General features: G+C 39.9%; 1 protein-coding gene across 1 annotated transcript; it reads right to left on the reverse strand.

The window, feature by feature from the left end:
* Positions 1 to 1,980: 1,980 nt before the first annotated feature.
* Positions 1,981 to 16,881, reverse strand: MASTL (microtubule associated serine/threonine kinase like). Its single transcript, XM_041408659.1, has 13 exons — positions 16,807 to 16,881; positions 15,987 to 16,124; positions 14,315 to 14,454; positions 13,467 to 13,555; positions 12,068 to 12,174; positions 11,623 to 11,758; positions 10,858 to 11,030; positions 8,473 to 9,708; positions 7,513 to 7,651; positions 6,042 to 6,056; positions 4,155 to 4,268; positions 3,967 to 4,068; positions 1,981 to 2,531 (listed from the first exon to the last, which is right to left on the reverse strand). The coding sequence occupies exons 2-13, from the start codon at positions 16,119 to 16,121 to the stop codon at positions 2,374 to 2,376; spliced, it is 2,544 nt and encodes an 847-aa protein (XP_041264593.1). The 5' UTR covers positions 16,122 to 16,124; positions 16,807 to 16,881; the 3' UTR covers positions 1,981 to 2,373.
* Positions 16,882 to 19,069: the final 2,188 nt, after the last annotated feature.

Below are 19,069 nucleotides of genomic sequence, written 5' to 3' on the forward strand. Positions count from 1 at the left end.
AAGGTCCCACCAACCAAAACACCCCACAACAAACAAAACCACATCACAAATCGCAACAATCAACATCTGACATTCAACTCCATGTTTGCTATAACCAGGATAAATGCAAGATAATGAATAGAACAGGATATTGCAATATTTTCAGGGCTAATTGTGTGAAATTTAAATTTCACACAGCAGTGTAGTGATAACTTTATATTAAACATTCAGATTTGTCAATTGGCCAATTTACTGTTCTACAGATTCTATGTTTTTGTATTAATCAACTGGCTTTGTATTAATTCTGTGTTTTTGCATTAATCAACTAGTAGAAACACCACAATTTTCTTTGAGGATAAGATTTCTACAGAAGCTTACATGACCCTTGGAGATGTTTAAGAACCATTTCAAGGGGTTAAAGAAGATTATACCAGTGCAACAAGTTTCTTCCACCTCGATGGCAGTGTGTTACACTGCCAAATGGGAGCAGATGTAACCATTTGTAAAGTACTGAAGACAAAGAGCTGTTGTGGTGTTCAGTTTCTTATTTCTTTGACATGAAATCATAGTTAATTCTTTTAAGATTTGCTTTCTTAAATTAGATTACTAGAAATGGAAGAATAAATTGCATAAAATACCAGTGATTAAGGCACCCTACTACCCCAGTTTATGTATTCTAACTCTACACAGGAAAACGACTAAAGAACTTCTCATCACTTTCAGAGAATGTTGTCTATGAATACTACTTCAGTAATGCATTCATTTGCTTGCACCTTTTCCATCATGTAACAATTGCAGTGTGACTGAACAATTTAGAACTTCTCTGAAACTTAGCAAATGGAGTGAGATTCACTGCATGTTTTGCAAGTTGCCAAGATTCTGTTTCACAAAATTGAGTTATCACAACAAGAGCTGGGATTGGTCATTCTGAGGTATTAAAAATCAGCTCTCTTTAGGTCTTTCTAGGAAACTTCCTTTTTCTTCACCATTCCCATTCCTTTCCCAGCAATGAAGGGACAGCAGGGAGCCTGGCACTATTTGCTCAGAATTCCGTCAATAAATCTTGTCTTGCACAAAGCAGGGTAATGAAGAGACAACTCACTACTGCTACAAAAAGAGTCAGTTCATGAAACCAAAAGGCACTTGGCAAAAATCACTGGCAAAATGCTTGGCTTCTGGCACGTGGCCCTTGGCTGGTAACACCATCTAGCACAAATGATCTTTATCTAACATGTATTAACCTGAAAAATTAAAATCTTCTTTAAGTTAGAGACATATATGCTAGAAAAATACTGAAGAATATTTAAACAGAATTATCTACAAATAAACCTCTAAAACCTAGCAGACACAAGATTTGTATTGCATTTAAAGATAAATTTAAATATACTTCCCCCTAATTTAGGTTTATACAGAATATACACTTATATCTTATATTCTAGTCAAAATCCAAGCTCTGGCTGTGAGTTTACAGAACAGTCTGTTAGCCTACAATGTATTATAGTCTTTAATATTTGGCAGCTTCAGTATGAATACTACTTGTTGGAAAACAAAAAATCACCTGTCACTTGTCATCTGACACAAGGGAGCACACACACACACACTGGGCATTTTCTATATAAAACCAGTGACTGCTAAAATGTAGGTAAAATGTAGGTAGTCCAGCTTCCTACAGCCCAAGTGGTTACAACACAACAGCTTAAGCAGAGCATTTGTTCCACAGACTTGCCCCAAGTATCCTCTCCCTGCCCCATTTCTCTAGGACAGGATAATAACCAGAGGAACTCCTGCCAGTCTCACGTGCCACCTGTAGCCAAATTAACTTGGAATACCGTTGTATCTTCCCATCCCTTCTTGGGAATAGGACAAACAGACGACAAGACACTGCAGTGCTGCGTTAAGCTTTCGATTTTCCACCTTGAATAGAAATGACCAGTTTTGCACAGTGGATCTTTATTCACACTGCTCAGACAGGACTGCTCCCAAAGCAGCTTGCCACCACACTGAGCCACCAATAGGTAAATTATTAATTAGATACAATTACAATTCCTTTATATCCTTTCCCTATTATGTTTAGCTGGGAAATAATGCAACAGTTCCTAACTGGAATAATTAATTACTATTAAAGAGCCCCATTATTGCCAAGAGTGATTAGGTCCGAGAAACACAATGCTCTGGCCCCTTAGTAAGGTGCAGTGAGATAACAAGTAGCATGAAGGCACTTGATACCAGTTTCATACAGTAGTTTCACTTTAGAATAAAGAAGGCTATAATAAAAATAGACTGGTAACTTGAAACACACTAAATTCATCAAGGAAACTTAGTCAAGACCAAACTAGGGTTACAAGACAACCTGTAAGTGTGCAAAATCATGGAGAATGTTCACTTATCTTGATGCTATAAGCTAAATCCAGACACAGTCAGGTGCTGAGCATTGTTTCTAGCATCAAAGTAAGAGGTGTCAGTCTCATCATCTGGCTGGGGTATAAATGGCATGGTTTGGTTCTGGAGATTGTCCCAGTCCACCCCATGAAAGAGGGGGTGATGCTTCAGTTCTGAAACAGAAATTCAATAAGCATTAGAAACTTCCTTTTGTCCAAGCCCCATAGTCACTTTGTTCCCTCATCTGTAACTGTCAGAAGATTTGCTCTATATTCCTTTTCTAGAAGTTCATAAAAGTGCAAATTGCAATTGGGCTTTGATTAACCCCAACTTTAGTAGGATCAAACTGTTGGCAGGGCAAGTAGCTGCCACCCCCATCCAGGGAACCTATTCCATACAGTTCCACTGAGCCAAAAGCAGCTTGAAAGCTGCTCTTACCCAGAAAGACTGAATTTAGAGAAGCACAGCACTACAACAACATAACTGGGATTTCCCAGTACAAAAGGCTTCATGCTATAGTGATAAAAGGAAGAGCACAAATTTGGGAGAGGGGAGAGAAGATGACAGTGATGGAAACTTAGGTACAAGAAAAACTTAATGGTTGTCCTGAAAACTACTCATTCAACTGCACTTCAGTGGACTATAAATTGGACAAAGAGACCAGACAGAGTTGTAAATCTTGACAAAGAATGAATTTCGAAGAAGCTCAGATAGGAAGAAACCATTATCTCATCTATTTTAAAATTCTGCTCTTGACAGGAAATAAATCCAGAAATAAAGACAATAACTTGAAGGCAAAACATCTTCAAATTGCTTTTGGGAACTATCAAAACCACAGAATTCTCTGTTGACATAATAATCTTCATTCATAATCTCATGTCTTCTCTATTTTAATTTGGCTTGATTTCAGCTTCTAGCATTTAGTCTCTATGTGAAAGCCTTACCATAGTAAATTCCTTCTCTAGTGATTTCCTGAACAGTTCTCATAAGATTTCTTTCTCTATTTCCAAAATATCTCACTCTAAATTTCTTTCTATTATCAACCTTTTTTTAAACAAAAGCATAGTCACTGTTAACAATAGCATTTAAACCCTTCTACAAGGGAAAAAAAAGGTAGACTTTGTCCAGTATATATTGTCCAGCTTTGTATTCTCCTATGCATTCAGCAAAGACAGGCTGATTCCTAAGAAAAAACTGCTCTCTCTGAATTAACTGTTTGTTGTAAGAAGCTTCTCTCCCAAACTATCAACTTTTAATCAAGGTTCCCAACGTAATTTAGGTTAAAAATTCCAAATACCCATTAGATAAGAGAGAACTTTGGTATATCAGATGTCCAATACTAAAAATGTATAGCAGAACAGCAGTAAAGTAAAAGAGAAGTTTAATTAAAAAAATTAAAAACCAACAAAACAATCCAGTCCCAGAACTACCTTGTTCAGAAAGGAAAAACCTCACAAGAAATACAGAAAATACCACAACTTGTTAAGTGCTGTGGTACTATACATGGAACCTAGAGAGGCATTGAAGTTTATTAGCCTAAATTTCAGGAGGACGAGATCACCACTTAAAAATCTGCAATTGGTTGCAAAGAACAATTTTAATACTAACCCTTCAGTCCAGCTCTCTTAGTAGTGTCAATTGTTAGAAGGAGATCTATTGCATTCTGGGCATTATCAGACAGCTTTTCTTCACCCTCAGGCCAGGGAATATCTACAAAGATAGAGCTGAGTTGGTAATTCAAACTATAAAACAAATACTGGAAATACATACTTACCCTAATTACTGAAACACATTACCTCTTTTCAAAATATTTTGGAAGACCTGTGTTGGTGTTTCATCGTTAAAAGGTGGAATTCCAGTTAGAAACTCAAACAGACAAACTCCAAGGGCCCACCAGTCTACAGCAGAACCTGGCAAAATAAACCCACATAATTACACTTACAAAAATGATACTTGCAAAGACTTAAAGATTAGCAAAAGCTGAAGAGTGTTTAAATTCTGCAAGTTGCTTGAAAATTATGAAGAGACAAGTTGTATGTAATATTCATGCAGATTAAAAATATATTAAAAGGTTTTCTAAGGCCACTCTGCTCTTTAATCCATTATAGGTAACACTGGGGTTTACTGATAAAACCAAGGGGACTCTTAGTAACAATCTAATTATCAACTCCCATCAGAGAATACAGGAGCTAACTTCTCCAAGTGGTTGTTTTGTGATAAGAAATAGATGCCTCATGACTAGAGATGAGTGCTCCATGTTGCCACCTGTGCCCTTCTCTCGGTTCTTTACAAAGTCTCCAAAACTTCAGACTATTGAACTTCATTTTTGTCTGTCTAAATTATGATGAACATAATGAAGACAGCTTGCAGAAACGAGCCAGCACTCATGAAGCTGGCATTACCTCCCATTACACTGAACTGGCTGGGGCAATATGTAGTCACTACCTAGCGCTGCTTTGTTATTACATAGTTCTGGTTTTCCACATTCCAGGTTTTTTTGCCAATCTCTCCTATTAATATACATTGAAACCAGCAGGCAAAGCAATCCCAGACACCACTGCATGCATCCTAAGCTTCCTGCATCTTCAAGCCATGCCCACTCCACCATATAAAGAACAGATGCCACAATTGCTGTTAAAAAAATTTAAAAAAAACTTTGAAAGATAATAAAGCTAATTGTTCTTGGCTTTTTTGGCATATAAAAAAAAAAGCCTAAGAATGAATGTTTTGAGCCATTTCACAAAGACTACTGTGAAGTTTAGAAGTGCTGAACCAGAGTGTTTAACCAGTATGGAGTACACTTTCAGCAGCTCCTAGCAGCGGTAAGAGTGCCCACCAAGCTAAGCGCATCAAAGCAGTGAGTTCACATCCACTCTTGTTAGGAGTACCTGCATGTTCAGTAAAACACTCCCAGCTCCAGTCAAAGTCTAATAAGATCACAACCTGAACAATGTAATAACCAGGTTTCAGCAGCAATTCTTCCCACACAAAGTCTAACTGAAGTTAGATTAACTTTTACCATATCCCTACTAAACAGGACCCAAGGACAGCATGAAGCTCTGCTGGGGAGGTTAAGGTGGGATATTAAGAAAAGCTTTTTCACCCAGAGGGTGGCTGGGCACTGGAACAGGCTCCCCAGGGCAGTGGTCACAGCACCAAGCCTGGCAGAGTTCAAGAAGCGTTTGCACAGTGCTCTCAGGGACATGCTGTGACTCTTGGGGCTGTCCTGGGCAGGGACAGGAGCTGGACTCAATGATCCTTGTGGGTCCCTTCCAACGTGGGATATTCTAGGATTTGAAGCAAGAAGCAGTAACACCAGATCTTCAGCACCTGAACCTTCTTCACTCATAGGCAAAGTAAATCAGAATGACTGCAATGAAGTGAAAGGCAGCAATGAGAAAAGTGTCTCTGGCTTTACCTCCTGTTAAACAATTTCAGAATGCTGACTTTCCTTCTGAAGTACATGTTTACATGTATGATTTCTGATAGCTTAGTCACACTGATATGATGTTTCCTTACTCTGCAAGCATCACACATTTTTATGTGGAGGCATATTGGACATGTCTTTCTATACAGAAACATTGTTCACCCAAACAATGTTCTCAGAAACTGTGATCTGGTTATACTTTGACTGTTCAGTTCTGCTGAACACTTCAGTTCTGCATAGAATATAGAAAACTCACCAGAGATCAGAGTCCCTGCATACAAAAAGACAATGAAGTAAAAATATTACAATTATTGCCCAAAAAAACCCCCATAACAAATACAAACATTGAATATCAAGTATGATTCTCCAAAGGCATAGGAATGAAGATTTTTTTTTCCCTAAGGTAGTATTCCACAATAAGGAAAGATGGCAATGTTAAATCTAAGTTAGAAATAAAAATAAAATAGTTTTGTAACATGATTAATTTAGGATTAAAACTACATTTACAAGCATCTCAACACGTGAAATATTTAGTGAGGGAAAATTTGGAGTTCCAAAAACCCTGGCTTCACTGAAGGTAATGGGAGACTTGTAATTTCCTGACACAAACCCCAGACTCTGCAAGCTTTCACTGAAGTCCTGAAAATGCAGTAACCACAGAGAAATCATCCTGTGACCAAGTTTCACATTGTCTAAGTAGCACTGCCAACATTTCCAAAATATTATCCACTTTTAACATCTGCCAGATATGCAGAAATCCTAAATGGAAGTGCAAAACAACAACCACTTATGTTTAGTATTTTCAGTTTTTACTGTTAAATTGTTAAATCTCTTAACAGAGTTTTAGTGAATTTATATTAGCAGAATTTTATTGCTCCACAGAACAGAAATCACTATCTCTCAATGAGGGTCTCCCTCTCACATAATGTTCCCAAGACTTGCAGCTCTAGAAAATAGTAGTGTACTTTTGGGATGGAAATAAAATGCAATTATACATCAACAACTGTATTAGAGAGAGATACATTGCATTTAATTTTTGTTAATGCTTCTTGCAAGTTAGCAGAAAACTATTTCAGACTTTTTGTTAATCTCAGTGGACCTCAGAATGAGACAAAAAATTATGCCCTTCAAAGTTGTGCTATTTTAGTATAGTATTTTGAAAACAAACAAACCAACCTCCAAAAATTTGATGGTTATTACTGCATCCTTATACAGAAGATCCTGTCAGATGTCTGCAGTGTTTCATGAGGTCACTCAACTAAATAACTGATTTTAAGGCAACTTCATAAAATTGTCTGGCTTCACTTAACACTTAATTATCAATGAACACAGAAGACATTCTAAAAATAATTGGAAGCTTAAGCCTTTCACTCTAAAATTTCACTAAATTCCCCCTTTCCCATCCCAAAGAATCTTTAAGGGCACTCAGGATGACCAAGTTGTTACTCCTAAGCCACATACAAGTCTCAGGCTGCCAAAGCAGCTTCCAATGCTGATTGGCAGCAAGCCTGGTGGTGGGCAACCAAAACCTCTGGTTATGAGAAAGCACTAAAGGAATGGAAGGAGCAGCTGAAGCAAACACAGCCACTCACAATGTCAAAAGCTTAGCACTAGCTATTTTAGAAGAATTCCCAATCTTATTGCTTGAAGGGTTTACAGTTCTACAGACACTCAGAAATGTAAAGGTGCCACCTTTCAAGTACTGACAGATGGCTGGTTTGCCTTACCATGAGGCTGTGTCAAAAGCAGCTCAGGTGCCAGGTAGTCTGGGGTCCCCAGGATGCGTTCACCTTCTGCGGGAGCAGCTCCTCTTCGAACACTCTTTGGAGTCCGGTACGGTGTGCCAGCGTCCCCTTGATACGGGGTCTGAAAGATGGGACAAGGACTGCAGATGTCAAACAAACCCAGCTCAGAAACTCCATCTCCAGGTTTAGTCACAGATGTAATAACTGATACTTAAGTTCAAGCCAAGAACAAGTCACAAAACATTCCCTGAAAAGCATGTGTGAAATGTGCTTCCATTGCTTTATCTCAACAGTCTTGAAGCATAAAGATGCCTTCTCTTTGAGAAACTTTTCCTTAAGTTCTTCCTCCAGTGTCACATCCAGCAGCTATCACTGTTCACATCAATCTTCGTTGTAATAGGCTTGTAACTGGCACTTGACAGAATACATTACACCATCACTTTTAACAGGATTTAAAAAAAAAGAAGTAGCAGGTACAATGGCAGTTACCAGCAACTGAACAGCATTCACACTATCTTAGGAACAGTACAGGATAACAAAAAAAAAAAATCAGAAAAAAAAACCAACCAAACAAAGACTTCCCATTACATTAGGAAACCTATAACTGCTCACAGAAAATATGACACTGCACTAGGAGCAGAATGAGACAAAACAGCATGGGCTTTTTTTAATCAGTTCACTCTAACAGCAAAGATTTCTCAGAGATGGACAGTCAATGCATGTTGAGCCAAAGGCAAACCAGTAAACATAAAGCTACTGCTAAATTCTTACAGATGTTGTAATTTTGGCCACACAAGTGCAGCAAGTGAAACCCTGTCAACAGAGGTCATTTTGACAGACTACCTCAAACTACTTAAGTTTTCCCTAAATTTACCACTGAAATGATTTCAGGTCCCTAATGTCCAATGCACATACAAAGTTTCTATCTGCATCCTTACCTACCTGATAGACCTGGTATGATCTTCCTTTCTGTAATGGAGTGAGAGTTGTTGGGTAAGAGCCACTGCAAGCAGGTGAAAGATCCATTATATCTAAGGAAGCCATGCTGCATGGCTCAGATATATTGGATAGATTGATTGGACTATTATAACTCCGAAAAACAACAGCATTTTTTTTTAAGAGACTCAGTGCTTCCTTCATCTTTTCTGAAGGAGAAGATACTGCCTCAAGGTAAGTTTCTTCCATGTGTTTCTGGTCATTATCCTTTTTCTGATGTAATGGCTTGCAGTCCTGGACTGTATGTGCCTTCTCTCCATACTGTGAGGCATCTCGGGACTCTGGTGATGTTATAAACGCACCTTCAGGTTTTGGTTCCTCAAAGGAGAGATCTTTAACACTTCTGTCCAAATCTAAAAGCTGTTTTTCTAGATGGCTTTCTGTAACAGACACTTCAGGAAGTAAATCAGAATCTGCACTGAAGACATCTAAAGGTTTTTCATCATCAGTGACTAAAAAACTTGAGTTCATGTACTCCTTTTCATCATCCTTTCCGCAGTCTGCATCCAGATCACACATAAGATTTTTAGCTACAGTTGGAGTAAGCGATCTTTCTACTGTTTCCTGGTTACTAATAAAACTCTTCACTTCTTCCTTGCTTTCACAGGTGTCACATAGGCATCCATCATTACAAAGCATTAAGGATTGAATTTCTGTTGTCAAACCTGTCCCTTTGTTTCCTGGAAATTCTGAGATCTGACAGCCACGTTTATATTCTGCATTGCTTTTTTTAACATAGTTAAGTTCCTGACAAGGACTAGTGTCAACTGATTCAAAGCTTCTTTTTACACCTGGCTTTTCAAACATTACTTCCTCTTTGACAGGTTCATTCTGCCTTGAAAGTGACTGTTGTAGTCTGGAAGTCTCCGCTGTTTCATAAATCATCTCTCTTTTATTTACAAAGACTTTTTCTTTCCAAATCTTATTTTCAGAAATACACTTTCTTGCTATGCCTTTCACATCCAGAGTGCTCACAGGAGTATCTGTTATACCCAAATGTTCACTTCCCAGCTTCTGCCTACTGCCAGACTCATTGCTGGCAATGGGAGAAATGGCAGACTCAAGTTCTTTCTCCTTGAAAACTTCAACACCTTTGCTATTTGGCAACATAGCATTTGAAGGGAGAGCTGACCCACTGTTACTGGTTTTGCATGTTGTAGAACGAGGTTCATCTTCACTTTGCTGCAAAAAAGCAAATTAAGTTTTGAGTATCAAGAAAAATATGATTACAGCATTATAGAAATGTTTATTTTTAAATACTTCATTACAGCCTCCATAATGAAATGCAGATTTGCAAGCCTTACTCATTCTAACTACTAGTAGTTAAAAATCATACTTCAAAATATAAAAAAAACCAAAACCAAATAAGGTATAACTTGGCAATTTGCCTTCTTTTAAGAACATAAAATAAGCTTACTATAATACAATAGAAAATAACATATTTCTAAATGCCAAAGGATAAAAAAAATAGAGCAATTGATGCTGTATTTGTGATTTTATTTTAAGAAATTAAGCTACAGAAGTTTTCAGTTTGCAAAACAGCCCAAAGGAAAGAACTCCATTATAGTACCCTGTGGTATATTACACTTCAGAGATGACAAAAGGAAAATCTGATATTTCTAATATTTTGATAACACAATACTAAAACCAAGGCCTAAGAAACAGATAGACACAGAATAAGAAATTGTTTTAAATGTAAGTTGTTCTGTATGCTCTAAATAGGAATCATGGCAAGGATCTACATAGCACAGCAGCATTTTCTTTTAGGTTTGTGTAGAATACATTTAAATAGGATAAAATATTATCAGCTATAATTATTGGTGTTAGATTAGTTGATACAAAACCCTTCAGTAATAAAAGCCCTAAACTTTTCAGTTTAACAGCTAGTAGAAGTTGGAAGTGGATTTTATTGTTTTGCCAAGTTCTGTCTTTCAAAGAAATTCTTTTGCTCACAATGCTGAGCAAATAAAAGCTATAGGGACAAGGTCAGCTTCCAAAAAGCCACTGCTCCCAGCAGTGCCCACCCTGTGCAGGATAGGGCTAAACCAGTGATGGTCAGTGAAACCAGTGATGGTTCTCTCCTTTGCTGCAGGCTCAGTAGCATTTGCTTCTCCTGTTATATTGCAAAGGACTAATACTTGTTTGAAAGAAAAGGTTATATCAGTTTGATCCAAAATCCTACTCAACACAAATTACAACCCCTGCTCCTTCTACTGTAGGAAAGTTTCTCAACACCTGAAATAACTGAGGCAAATAAGTAAATAGAAGACATTTGCATACACAAGTACAAACTAATTTTAATTTAGAGTGGGAAGATGGAACAGTCCTGACCTCTACACCTTTCCCGCACCTGGGGCTGCTCCACTTTTCTGATTCCACACTGGACAGGTGTGTGAGAGACTGACTACTGACACTGGAGGCACCAAACCTGTTTCTTGACTGAAGCAGAGTAGGAGTTAAACTCCTCGCTGGCATCACAGGAGTTAATTGCGAATTATCCAGATCTTAAGAGAAAAAGAAATTCAAATGTTGATGCAAACAGACAACATATACTGACTGACTTCATACTATGTTAAGCTTTCACATCAAAGGAAGCTGAGGAAAGCTATGTTGACAACAATTTCTCTTGTCATCTTTCCTGCATAGTCAATTTACACATTTTTTGAATTAGGAACTTGCCAAGAATGTAAAAGCAGTACAAACATTAGCAGCATAGTTGCCTTCTTTCTCATTTCAGGTTAGAAATGTGAAAGCAGCATGAGAAGACAATTTAAATAAAAGCATACATTGCTATATTTAACAATTTCCACTGAAAGTATGTCAAGAGCTGACACTATTTCCATAAAATGTTAAAGGGCAATTCTGAATTCAGGGGTCATGATTTGAAAAAATCCAATCAAATAAAACCACTTTAGAAGATGACATAAGTAGTGTAGATGAAAACGTGCCATATGTAAAGCCCTGAAGAAATGGTGAAGAGCAAGACACCAATAGAATCACACCTTTTATGAAGTGGGTCCAAACTACTCACATAAAATTAAAAGACCACAACCTTACAGCCAGAGTATTCCTCAGCACAAGGCCTGGTATACTCACGTGTTTTGAACAATTTAGTTGAAAGAGGGGTATTTTCCTTTTGGGCCACAGGTACAGGAGAAACTGCTCCATGTGGACTGTCAGACGTTGGACTCGATTTGTGCCCTGGCACTTTCATTCCTACAGGAGGAGTATACTGACAAGCAGAAAGAAGCACAGTTAAAAGTTAATGGAGTCTGAACAAATTCTCAGTCCAGGACAGAGTGTAACTTCACCCATTCTTTATGATGTTTGCATTGGAGCTTGGCCATGCCTATTAAAAAGTCAACAATTCAAAAGTCCAAGATAATCACATAAGAATTTCAAAGTACTCTAAACTCTAATCACAAGTCATTCTACCAGCTGGCAGAAGAGATGCAAGAATAGCCTTCTCATGCAACTTTTGAATTTAAGATAGTAAATAAACTAAAATTAAATACTTCAAAGACAGTGAAAATTTACTTACAAAGCCCAGAGAACTGATAAGAGACAACAATTGTCCTGGAGTACGTGAGTAGTCCTGTTTTGGTTTTGCCATTGATGGGGTAGTAAGGATATCTATCATATTTATCTCTACAGAAGAAAAAAATCCAAAATCAAATAGATCAGGTTTACATTTTGATATTTAACAAAGGCAAAGTTGCAGACATTTACTTAAGTTTAATGAAGGTGAAGAAAAAATTTAGTTACATACTCAACAAATATACAAATGAAGCCCAACTGAAGACTTACCTGTACGTTCTTAACACAAGGTGTTTTTTCTTATCCATACATTTATACACACTGAAGTTGTAGAAGCCAAATTTTTTTTCCAACACACTACATGAAAAGCACTACATTTTCTAATTTGATATCAGCTTTGGTTTTTAGGCAGCAGTTACAGCTTATGGCTTGTGGAATAGCATACCCAATTTGATTCCAAACCTGCCATCACTCCAAAAGACATCTCAAAAAAGCTACACAAGAATTTTTCCTAGATGAAAATGCAACTGTAGATCACTTTTTTTTTTTTTTTGCTCACTAGCAGTAAGTAGCTTGAGAGCTTTCATATAATGTTCAACTAGACACAGTAACCTGTCCCATTAAAACATCAGTTAAAGCAGTATATCATAAAAAATACAGAATCCCTAGGATTTTCCTTTATATTCTTAAAACCATGAATCAAACTCCACTAGGCAACTCTGAATTTCTACATTCCTTTAACTATATAAAAAGGATGTACCCTCCAGCAGCTGTCTCAAAAAAACCTGAACTGGTGCTGTGCAGCCTAAGTTTGGATGATCTGGCTAAGGAGGTACAAACCAGAAATTGGCTATTCACCTTAAGATCTGCAGCCTGTGCCAGACAGTCATGACTATTCAGCTGTATTTTCTGCTTGAAAAGAGAATGTTCATAAGCCAAAGCACTGAGCTGATCTTCCCCTTATCCTTCAAAATAGTATGTGGAATGTCCCAGTTAATTTATTTGAAATTAATTTATACAGGACTGAGAGACATGAACTGAAGGCCAGAAGTAGAGAAACAGGAACAAGCCAGAATTATTCATTCACCCATTGAAATCTTTTAGTGGACTTCAGAAAACTTCAAAATCCATATCACTATAAAAAAAGGGCTCTAGATCATATTTCATATAACCCTTGTCCCAAAGAATAAATATTTTACCTTTTGAAGTGCAATGCTAAGAGCAGACCCCTTATTAGCACACAGCTAATCAGTACTGACCTACTAGAAATCAGGTATTACTGTAACATTTGCACTTATTTAATTGAAAGGTGCCCTTTACAGGGATGTGAAGTATTCAAGAATATGGAAATGTGATGCAGAAATACATTTTAATACAACAAAAATGATAGAAACAACTCTTACCTCTGTTCAGAGTAACTCTGGAAAGCCCAAAGTCTGTCAACTTGATATGTCCCTGATTAGAAATGAGCATATTGTCTGGCTTCAAATCCCTGAAAATATTAATACAGCTGAAGTCAGCAAAAATAGCACTGAGCAACATGAAGAAAGTTCACTGACCAGAAACACTCAATGCAAAACATTGGTCAGAGCTGTTTAATAGTAACATCTCTTAGCCAGCAGAATATTCCAGTTTGAGGGACACATCAAATGAATCAAATATATTTAGCATTAAATATGGCACAAACATCTCAGGCTTTGTAAAAATCATGCATGCATGTCAACAGCTGCATATTTTGTGCTTCAGCAGGCTCCTTCAACACAACAAGTGTCCTTCACAAGCAGCACCATCATAACATTCACCCGTGTGCAGCTCCTACAGGTGACAAGCAAACCTCCAGCAGCAGTTTTCATGTGTGCTCTCTGTAGCACTGCTGAATGCAAAAGGAACTCACTCGGGGGGAGCACCAGGGTAGCCAGTGTCCCTCTGTCCTACAGGCAGGCCCATGTGTGCAGTACCCAGAGCGTTCCTGAACCATCACAGCTGCTAATCCAGCACTGGACTGGGAAAATCCACAGCTGGCAGGGGAAAGCAGAGTGGGCTTGTGTGCTCAGCACACACAGAGATTTGATTTCAGCCGTTGTTTCACGGCATTGCTGCAGTGCACACGTGCAAAAAGAGCTGCCAGGAGCTCCAGCAAATGAAGTGCCTGTGGAAGCTGCCACAAGGAAACGGTGATGGTTATGTGCTAGAGTGAAAACACAGAAAACCCAAACTACCAAATACTTATTTGTAAGAAAAAAAAAATCACCTGTGGATTATTCCATGCCTATGAAGATAGTCAAGAGCCAATGCTGCTTCAGAAATATACTTAACAGCCATTTCTTCATCAAAATATCCATAAATATGGAGAAGAGATTTGACATCTCCACCAATAAGGTACTCCATCACCTGTCATTCAAGCATTTTAAATTTAAAACACATTTCAAAATTGCAAGTAAAATATAAAATAACTTTCACTGCTAGAAACATATGGTTTCAAAGAGCAGAAGCAGATAGAAGTACCTTTGTTCAACCACATTTCCGACACAATACTTTTCACTTAGATAAAATAATTAAAGTGCCATGTAACAGCACACATGAAGCATTTTCTTTCTGTAGATCATTTGCTTATTTTATTTGCCTAGATTACTTTTAGAAGCTAATTAAAAAGCTGACTACAGCTTTTGAGAGTTAACTACAGAAAATTTTCTATATTACAAATGTTATATATTTCTATATTGAATGTTATGTATTTTAACCTATATTTATATTCATATATTAATCTATATTTAGCTTAATATTGTATATATCCATAGTACAGAAAATGAAGTGCAAAGCATTCCTGTGAAACTCAAGGCCTGCAGCCAAAGACCACCTGTGCTATACAAATCAAAGTATCTCAATACTTCATCTTGCTCTAATTTATACACAATATTAAATTAAGACCTGAACTTTGTGAAATAAGTACAAACTATCAAAAGTGCAGTGAGAGTTACTGTGCATTTAAGACACGTGAAAAAGAGTGGAAAAAAATACACACAACCAGTAGACAATTATGCAGACACATTATGATGGCCCAAGTCATACTCAAAATAAAATAGAAGTCAGCAGGGCTTCTGAAATTCACTCTTTGATGTCAAGAAGGCATTTATGGTGTTTTGGTCAGGAAATCTCACCAGTACTTACATTCCAATACACATTTTTCTTCCATATATATATATGTACACACACACAGAGACATATCCAGAGATTCTAGCATCTCCTTTACAAATCCTTCACCCCGAAGTCCTCTACTCCATGCGGCAGTTCAGAGACTCCAGAAAAAGAAGCCTTTGTTTACACTCAAAATGCATTGTAGGATTTTACATAGCAACCCTGTCTCAGAAATTCATCAAGCAGCTCCCAGTGTGTGCTTACAGCAATCCACACAAATTGTGTCAGACTCTTTGCAGACAGTCTGAATCCTTATGTGGAAGCAGTATATAAGCCCATACACAAGTCCTGCTGTGCTCCACAGTGCTCTGTGTGGACCAGCATTTAGTTTTGCCACTCAGTAATCATCTTGTCATGTAGGTCAACAACTGTAACAAAATTTGAGCACTGGCAATAAGTAGATTTGCTTTAAGTGAGCCATGGAGTATCTTCCAGTCACTTGGCTTCTGCTTGAATAGAATGATTTCTTGTTTTCCCTAAGATTTCTACATATTTCTGTGACAGAGCAGTTGTTAGAATTTCTAAGTTTCTCCTGTAACAGAGGGGAACATGAGCAGAAAGAGCCCACAGACACCAGAGGAAGGGAAATACTTTACTTGTTCAACCATTCTGAGAAAGATGTAAAAGTGACTAAGGAATACCATTACAAAAATGTTTTGAGATATCGCAACAGTTTATGCTCAATTTTCAAGACTACCATAAAATGCCACAGCCATTATTTTACTCACTAAATAGATGTTGTTTGCTGACTGAAGTGAGTAGTATAAGTGCACAATGAAAGGACTTTTACTGAGAGCCAGTGCATCCCTCTCTGCCTGCACCTGGTGAACCATATTTTTGTTGATCATGTCTGCTTTTTTCATCACCTGAAAAACAAAACAGAGCACACAAATTATATAACCTCAAAATGCTCATAATAAAACTGCATAGACACATAGCTCTGCAGAGTGACGCCTATTTTGTATAACTGTTTTTATATTTCCTATTCTTTGTGTACTATGTAGATTGTTATAATCCTTTTAATCACAAAGTCAAGTTTGCACGAATAATTGGTAAGCTTCTTACTAACAAGCCTAGATTTTAGCCCTTTGTGCAACGACATAGAAAATGCAACAGGTTTTTGTTGAGTTTTCTTAAAATACTTACTCAGCAAGAACGTTTTTTACAATTTATTCTCGTCTCTCTCAGAGGCAGTGCTTTACCCCCGGCAGGCGCAGCAGCTGAGGGGGCTCAGCCACGGCAACTGTACAAGCGAGAAGGCAACAGCGCTCGGGCGCCTGGCAAGGTTTCCGCCGTTATTCCCCGTATTTAAAGCACTTACAAAAGCAGCTGTCGTTATCAGAGGTGCCCTGAGCAAACCCTCCAGGAGTGCCGGGGCTCAGAGCGGGGCACGGCCGTGCGGACGGCGCGCCCGAGCACCGGCTGCGCCCCGGCGGCGGCCGCTCCCCGAGGGCCCGGGGCTCGTAGCGGGGCCACGCCTCCCTCGGGACGCCGCTCTCCCGCACAGGGCTGCCCGGCAGCAGCGCTGCGACCCCGGCGGCGCCTCACCTTCACGGCATAGAGCCGGCCTGCCTTGCGGCCCAGGTACACCTTCCCGAAGGCGCCGCGGCTGATGGGCTTCACGATGGTGAACTCCTCGATGGAGGGGGGCCGGGGGACCTCGACGCGCGTCGAGCCGGCGGCTGTGGCGGCGCTGGCGCTGGCAGCATCGCCCCGCTCGCCCCCGGGCCGCTCGGGTGCCATGGCGCGCCCGGCCCCGGGCCCGCCGCGATTCAAAGCGGCCCCGCCCGCGCCGTCACCAACGGCAACGGGAGCTCTCGCGAGAGCCCGCGGGGCGGCCGCGGGAGGCGCCGGCCATGGTGCGGCTGGGGGCGGGTGCTCCTCTGTGCCGCCCTCAGAACGTGCCCGTGACAAAACAGTGCCCGTCTGGGCTGGCTGATCGCTGCTCGGGTGGGACTTAGGTTTCACTACTTGGCTCTAGGTTGTAACTTGCTGTGAGCAGGTGCTGTCCTCCCATTCCCGTGGGAGGCTTGAATGTGGCCTTTGCAGGGACAGGAGTTGGACTCGATGCGTCCCTTCCAACTCAAGGACATTCTGTTTTTCTGTGATTTTCTCACACTTTCATACTTGATAGCTCCAAGACCTGTGTCCAAAATGGCATAGCCAGGAGGGCTTGTCTGCCAGAGAACACGCCCTGGCCAGCCCTCACTCCTGGCGCTCATCATTTTCCGGGCCAGCGATGGCAAAGCGCGCCCTGGGCGGGTCTGTCCTGATCAGGCGTTAGATTAATGAACTCGGTTGCTTCCCACCAATTCTTGGTTACTTCATCTGCTATTTATCTTAGGCAGGGTTGTTCCACAATTTGTTTCCTTATTTTGGGTATCTCCATGGCTACATCCTGCCTCCCTCTTGTGACAGCAGGGGCAGGGATGGCATTCACAGTCTACACTGACCCAGCTGCCATCCTCCTGTTCCCAGAGCACAGGCCTTCTGCTCTGTTTACACTGCACAGCCCTCAGTGTTTACCATTTTACTGCTCTCAGCTGTGTTCTAGGTCACTTTTTTAACCCTTGCCTTACTGTTTATGTTGGTTTCACGTGTACATGGCTGTTCATGTTTTGTTCACACTGATCATAATTGCAGTCTATGCATCAGCAAAGAGCTATTGCTGCACAACAGTGGGTGTCCTTTCACACAGCAGATTAGTTATTAGGCCCTTGTTTTGCTCCAAGATACATAATTTACAATCTGACCCTGCTCAGAGAGACCTTGCTTGTGACTTGTGAAGGTGACCTGCTATCCCACAGATCCCAGCAATACCTGCAATTTAATAAGCAAATGCAGAAAACATGTTTTAAGTTAGCTTTTTGTAATGCTATTAAATATAATTTATCCTTGTTTGTGTTTGTCATTTAACTCTGCCACTTTAGTTTAGATGTGTCTCACGGGCTGCAATGCCAGAGGAAAAATCCAGCTGAGAGAAAGTAGGGGGGTGGTTCTTGTGCTGGCAGCCTGGGCAGACATCAGGGCATGCCAGCAACGATAGTGCTCGGGAGCGTGCATTCCACTACAGCCTGAGCTCACTGCAGAGAGGGCAACACCTTCCCGCTCTTCCCTCGAGGCAGCATGAGCCATTGCATAGCTAAGTGGAAAGCTGCTTCATGGAGTGGATCTAGGTAAATGTTCATCACCTTTTAGATTTTTTTTGCTGTTGTCAGGTGAGGTTTCTGCCGAATCAGCAAGCTGAGCTACATGACTTTGATCAAGAGAGTGCTAGTGGAAAACAGCAGAGATGTACACAAAGGCAGGGGGAGGCAGCAGTGGGGCTGTGCTCATCCAGAGCAGTTGGTGTGGGGTAGCACTTTCTGTCAGGTGCAGTGGTCGGGTGAAAAAAAGAAAACGATAATAAACCCCCACAAAAATTTCCTTTATGGAAGTCTAGATAAATGACATCTGTAGCCCTTCCCTTATTCCCTGATACATTTACTCCATCCTAGGCCACTTGTTGGTCGGATTTTCCCTTGGTGGAGCTGTGCTGGCTGTCTCGAATCACCTCCCTATCCTCCATTGCTTTAGAAACATCACACACTTGGCTAATGTTTTGTTTTAAGGAAAGACACTCCCAAGACAAATGGGCTGTCTGGACAAGAGTCACCAGGACTGAAGTCAGGACTGAGCAGTAACTGGGAAGGGTAATTCTGGCAGTAGGAGACCCTGACCACCTTCTCAAAACGGATCCCAGACTCAAATGGAAGGAAGAACTGTACCTACACACTGATTAGCATGAGAAGGGAGATCTATAGCTAACAAA

Source organism: Onychostruthus taczanowskii, unplaced genomic scaffold (genome assembly GCF_017590055.1).
Source record: "Onychostruthus taczanowskii isolate IOZ18803 unplaced genomic scaffold, ASM1759005v1 scaffold3, whole genome shotgun sequence".
Taxonomy (NCBI): Eukaryota; Metazoa; Chordata; class Aves; order Passeriformes; family Passeridae; genus Onychostruthus; species Onychostruthus taczanowskii.

What these genes read in the sequence shown, in the direction of transcription:
- MASTL (XM_041408659.1), bottom strand. Translation starts at nt 16,121, where the DNA reads ATGAAAAAAGCAGACATGATCAACAAAAATATGGTTCACCAGGTGCAG. An exon ending in TTATCAGTTCTCTGGGCTTT is followed by an intron (nt 11,759 to 12,067) that starts GTAAGTAAATTT and finishes TCTGCTTGTCAG; the next exon opens with TATACTCCTCCTGTAGGAAT. An exon ending in AACTAAATTGTTCAAAACAC is followed by an intron (nt 11,031 to 11,622) that starts GTGAGTATACCA and finishes TTTTCTCTTAAG; the next exon opens with ATCTGGATAATTCGCAATTA.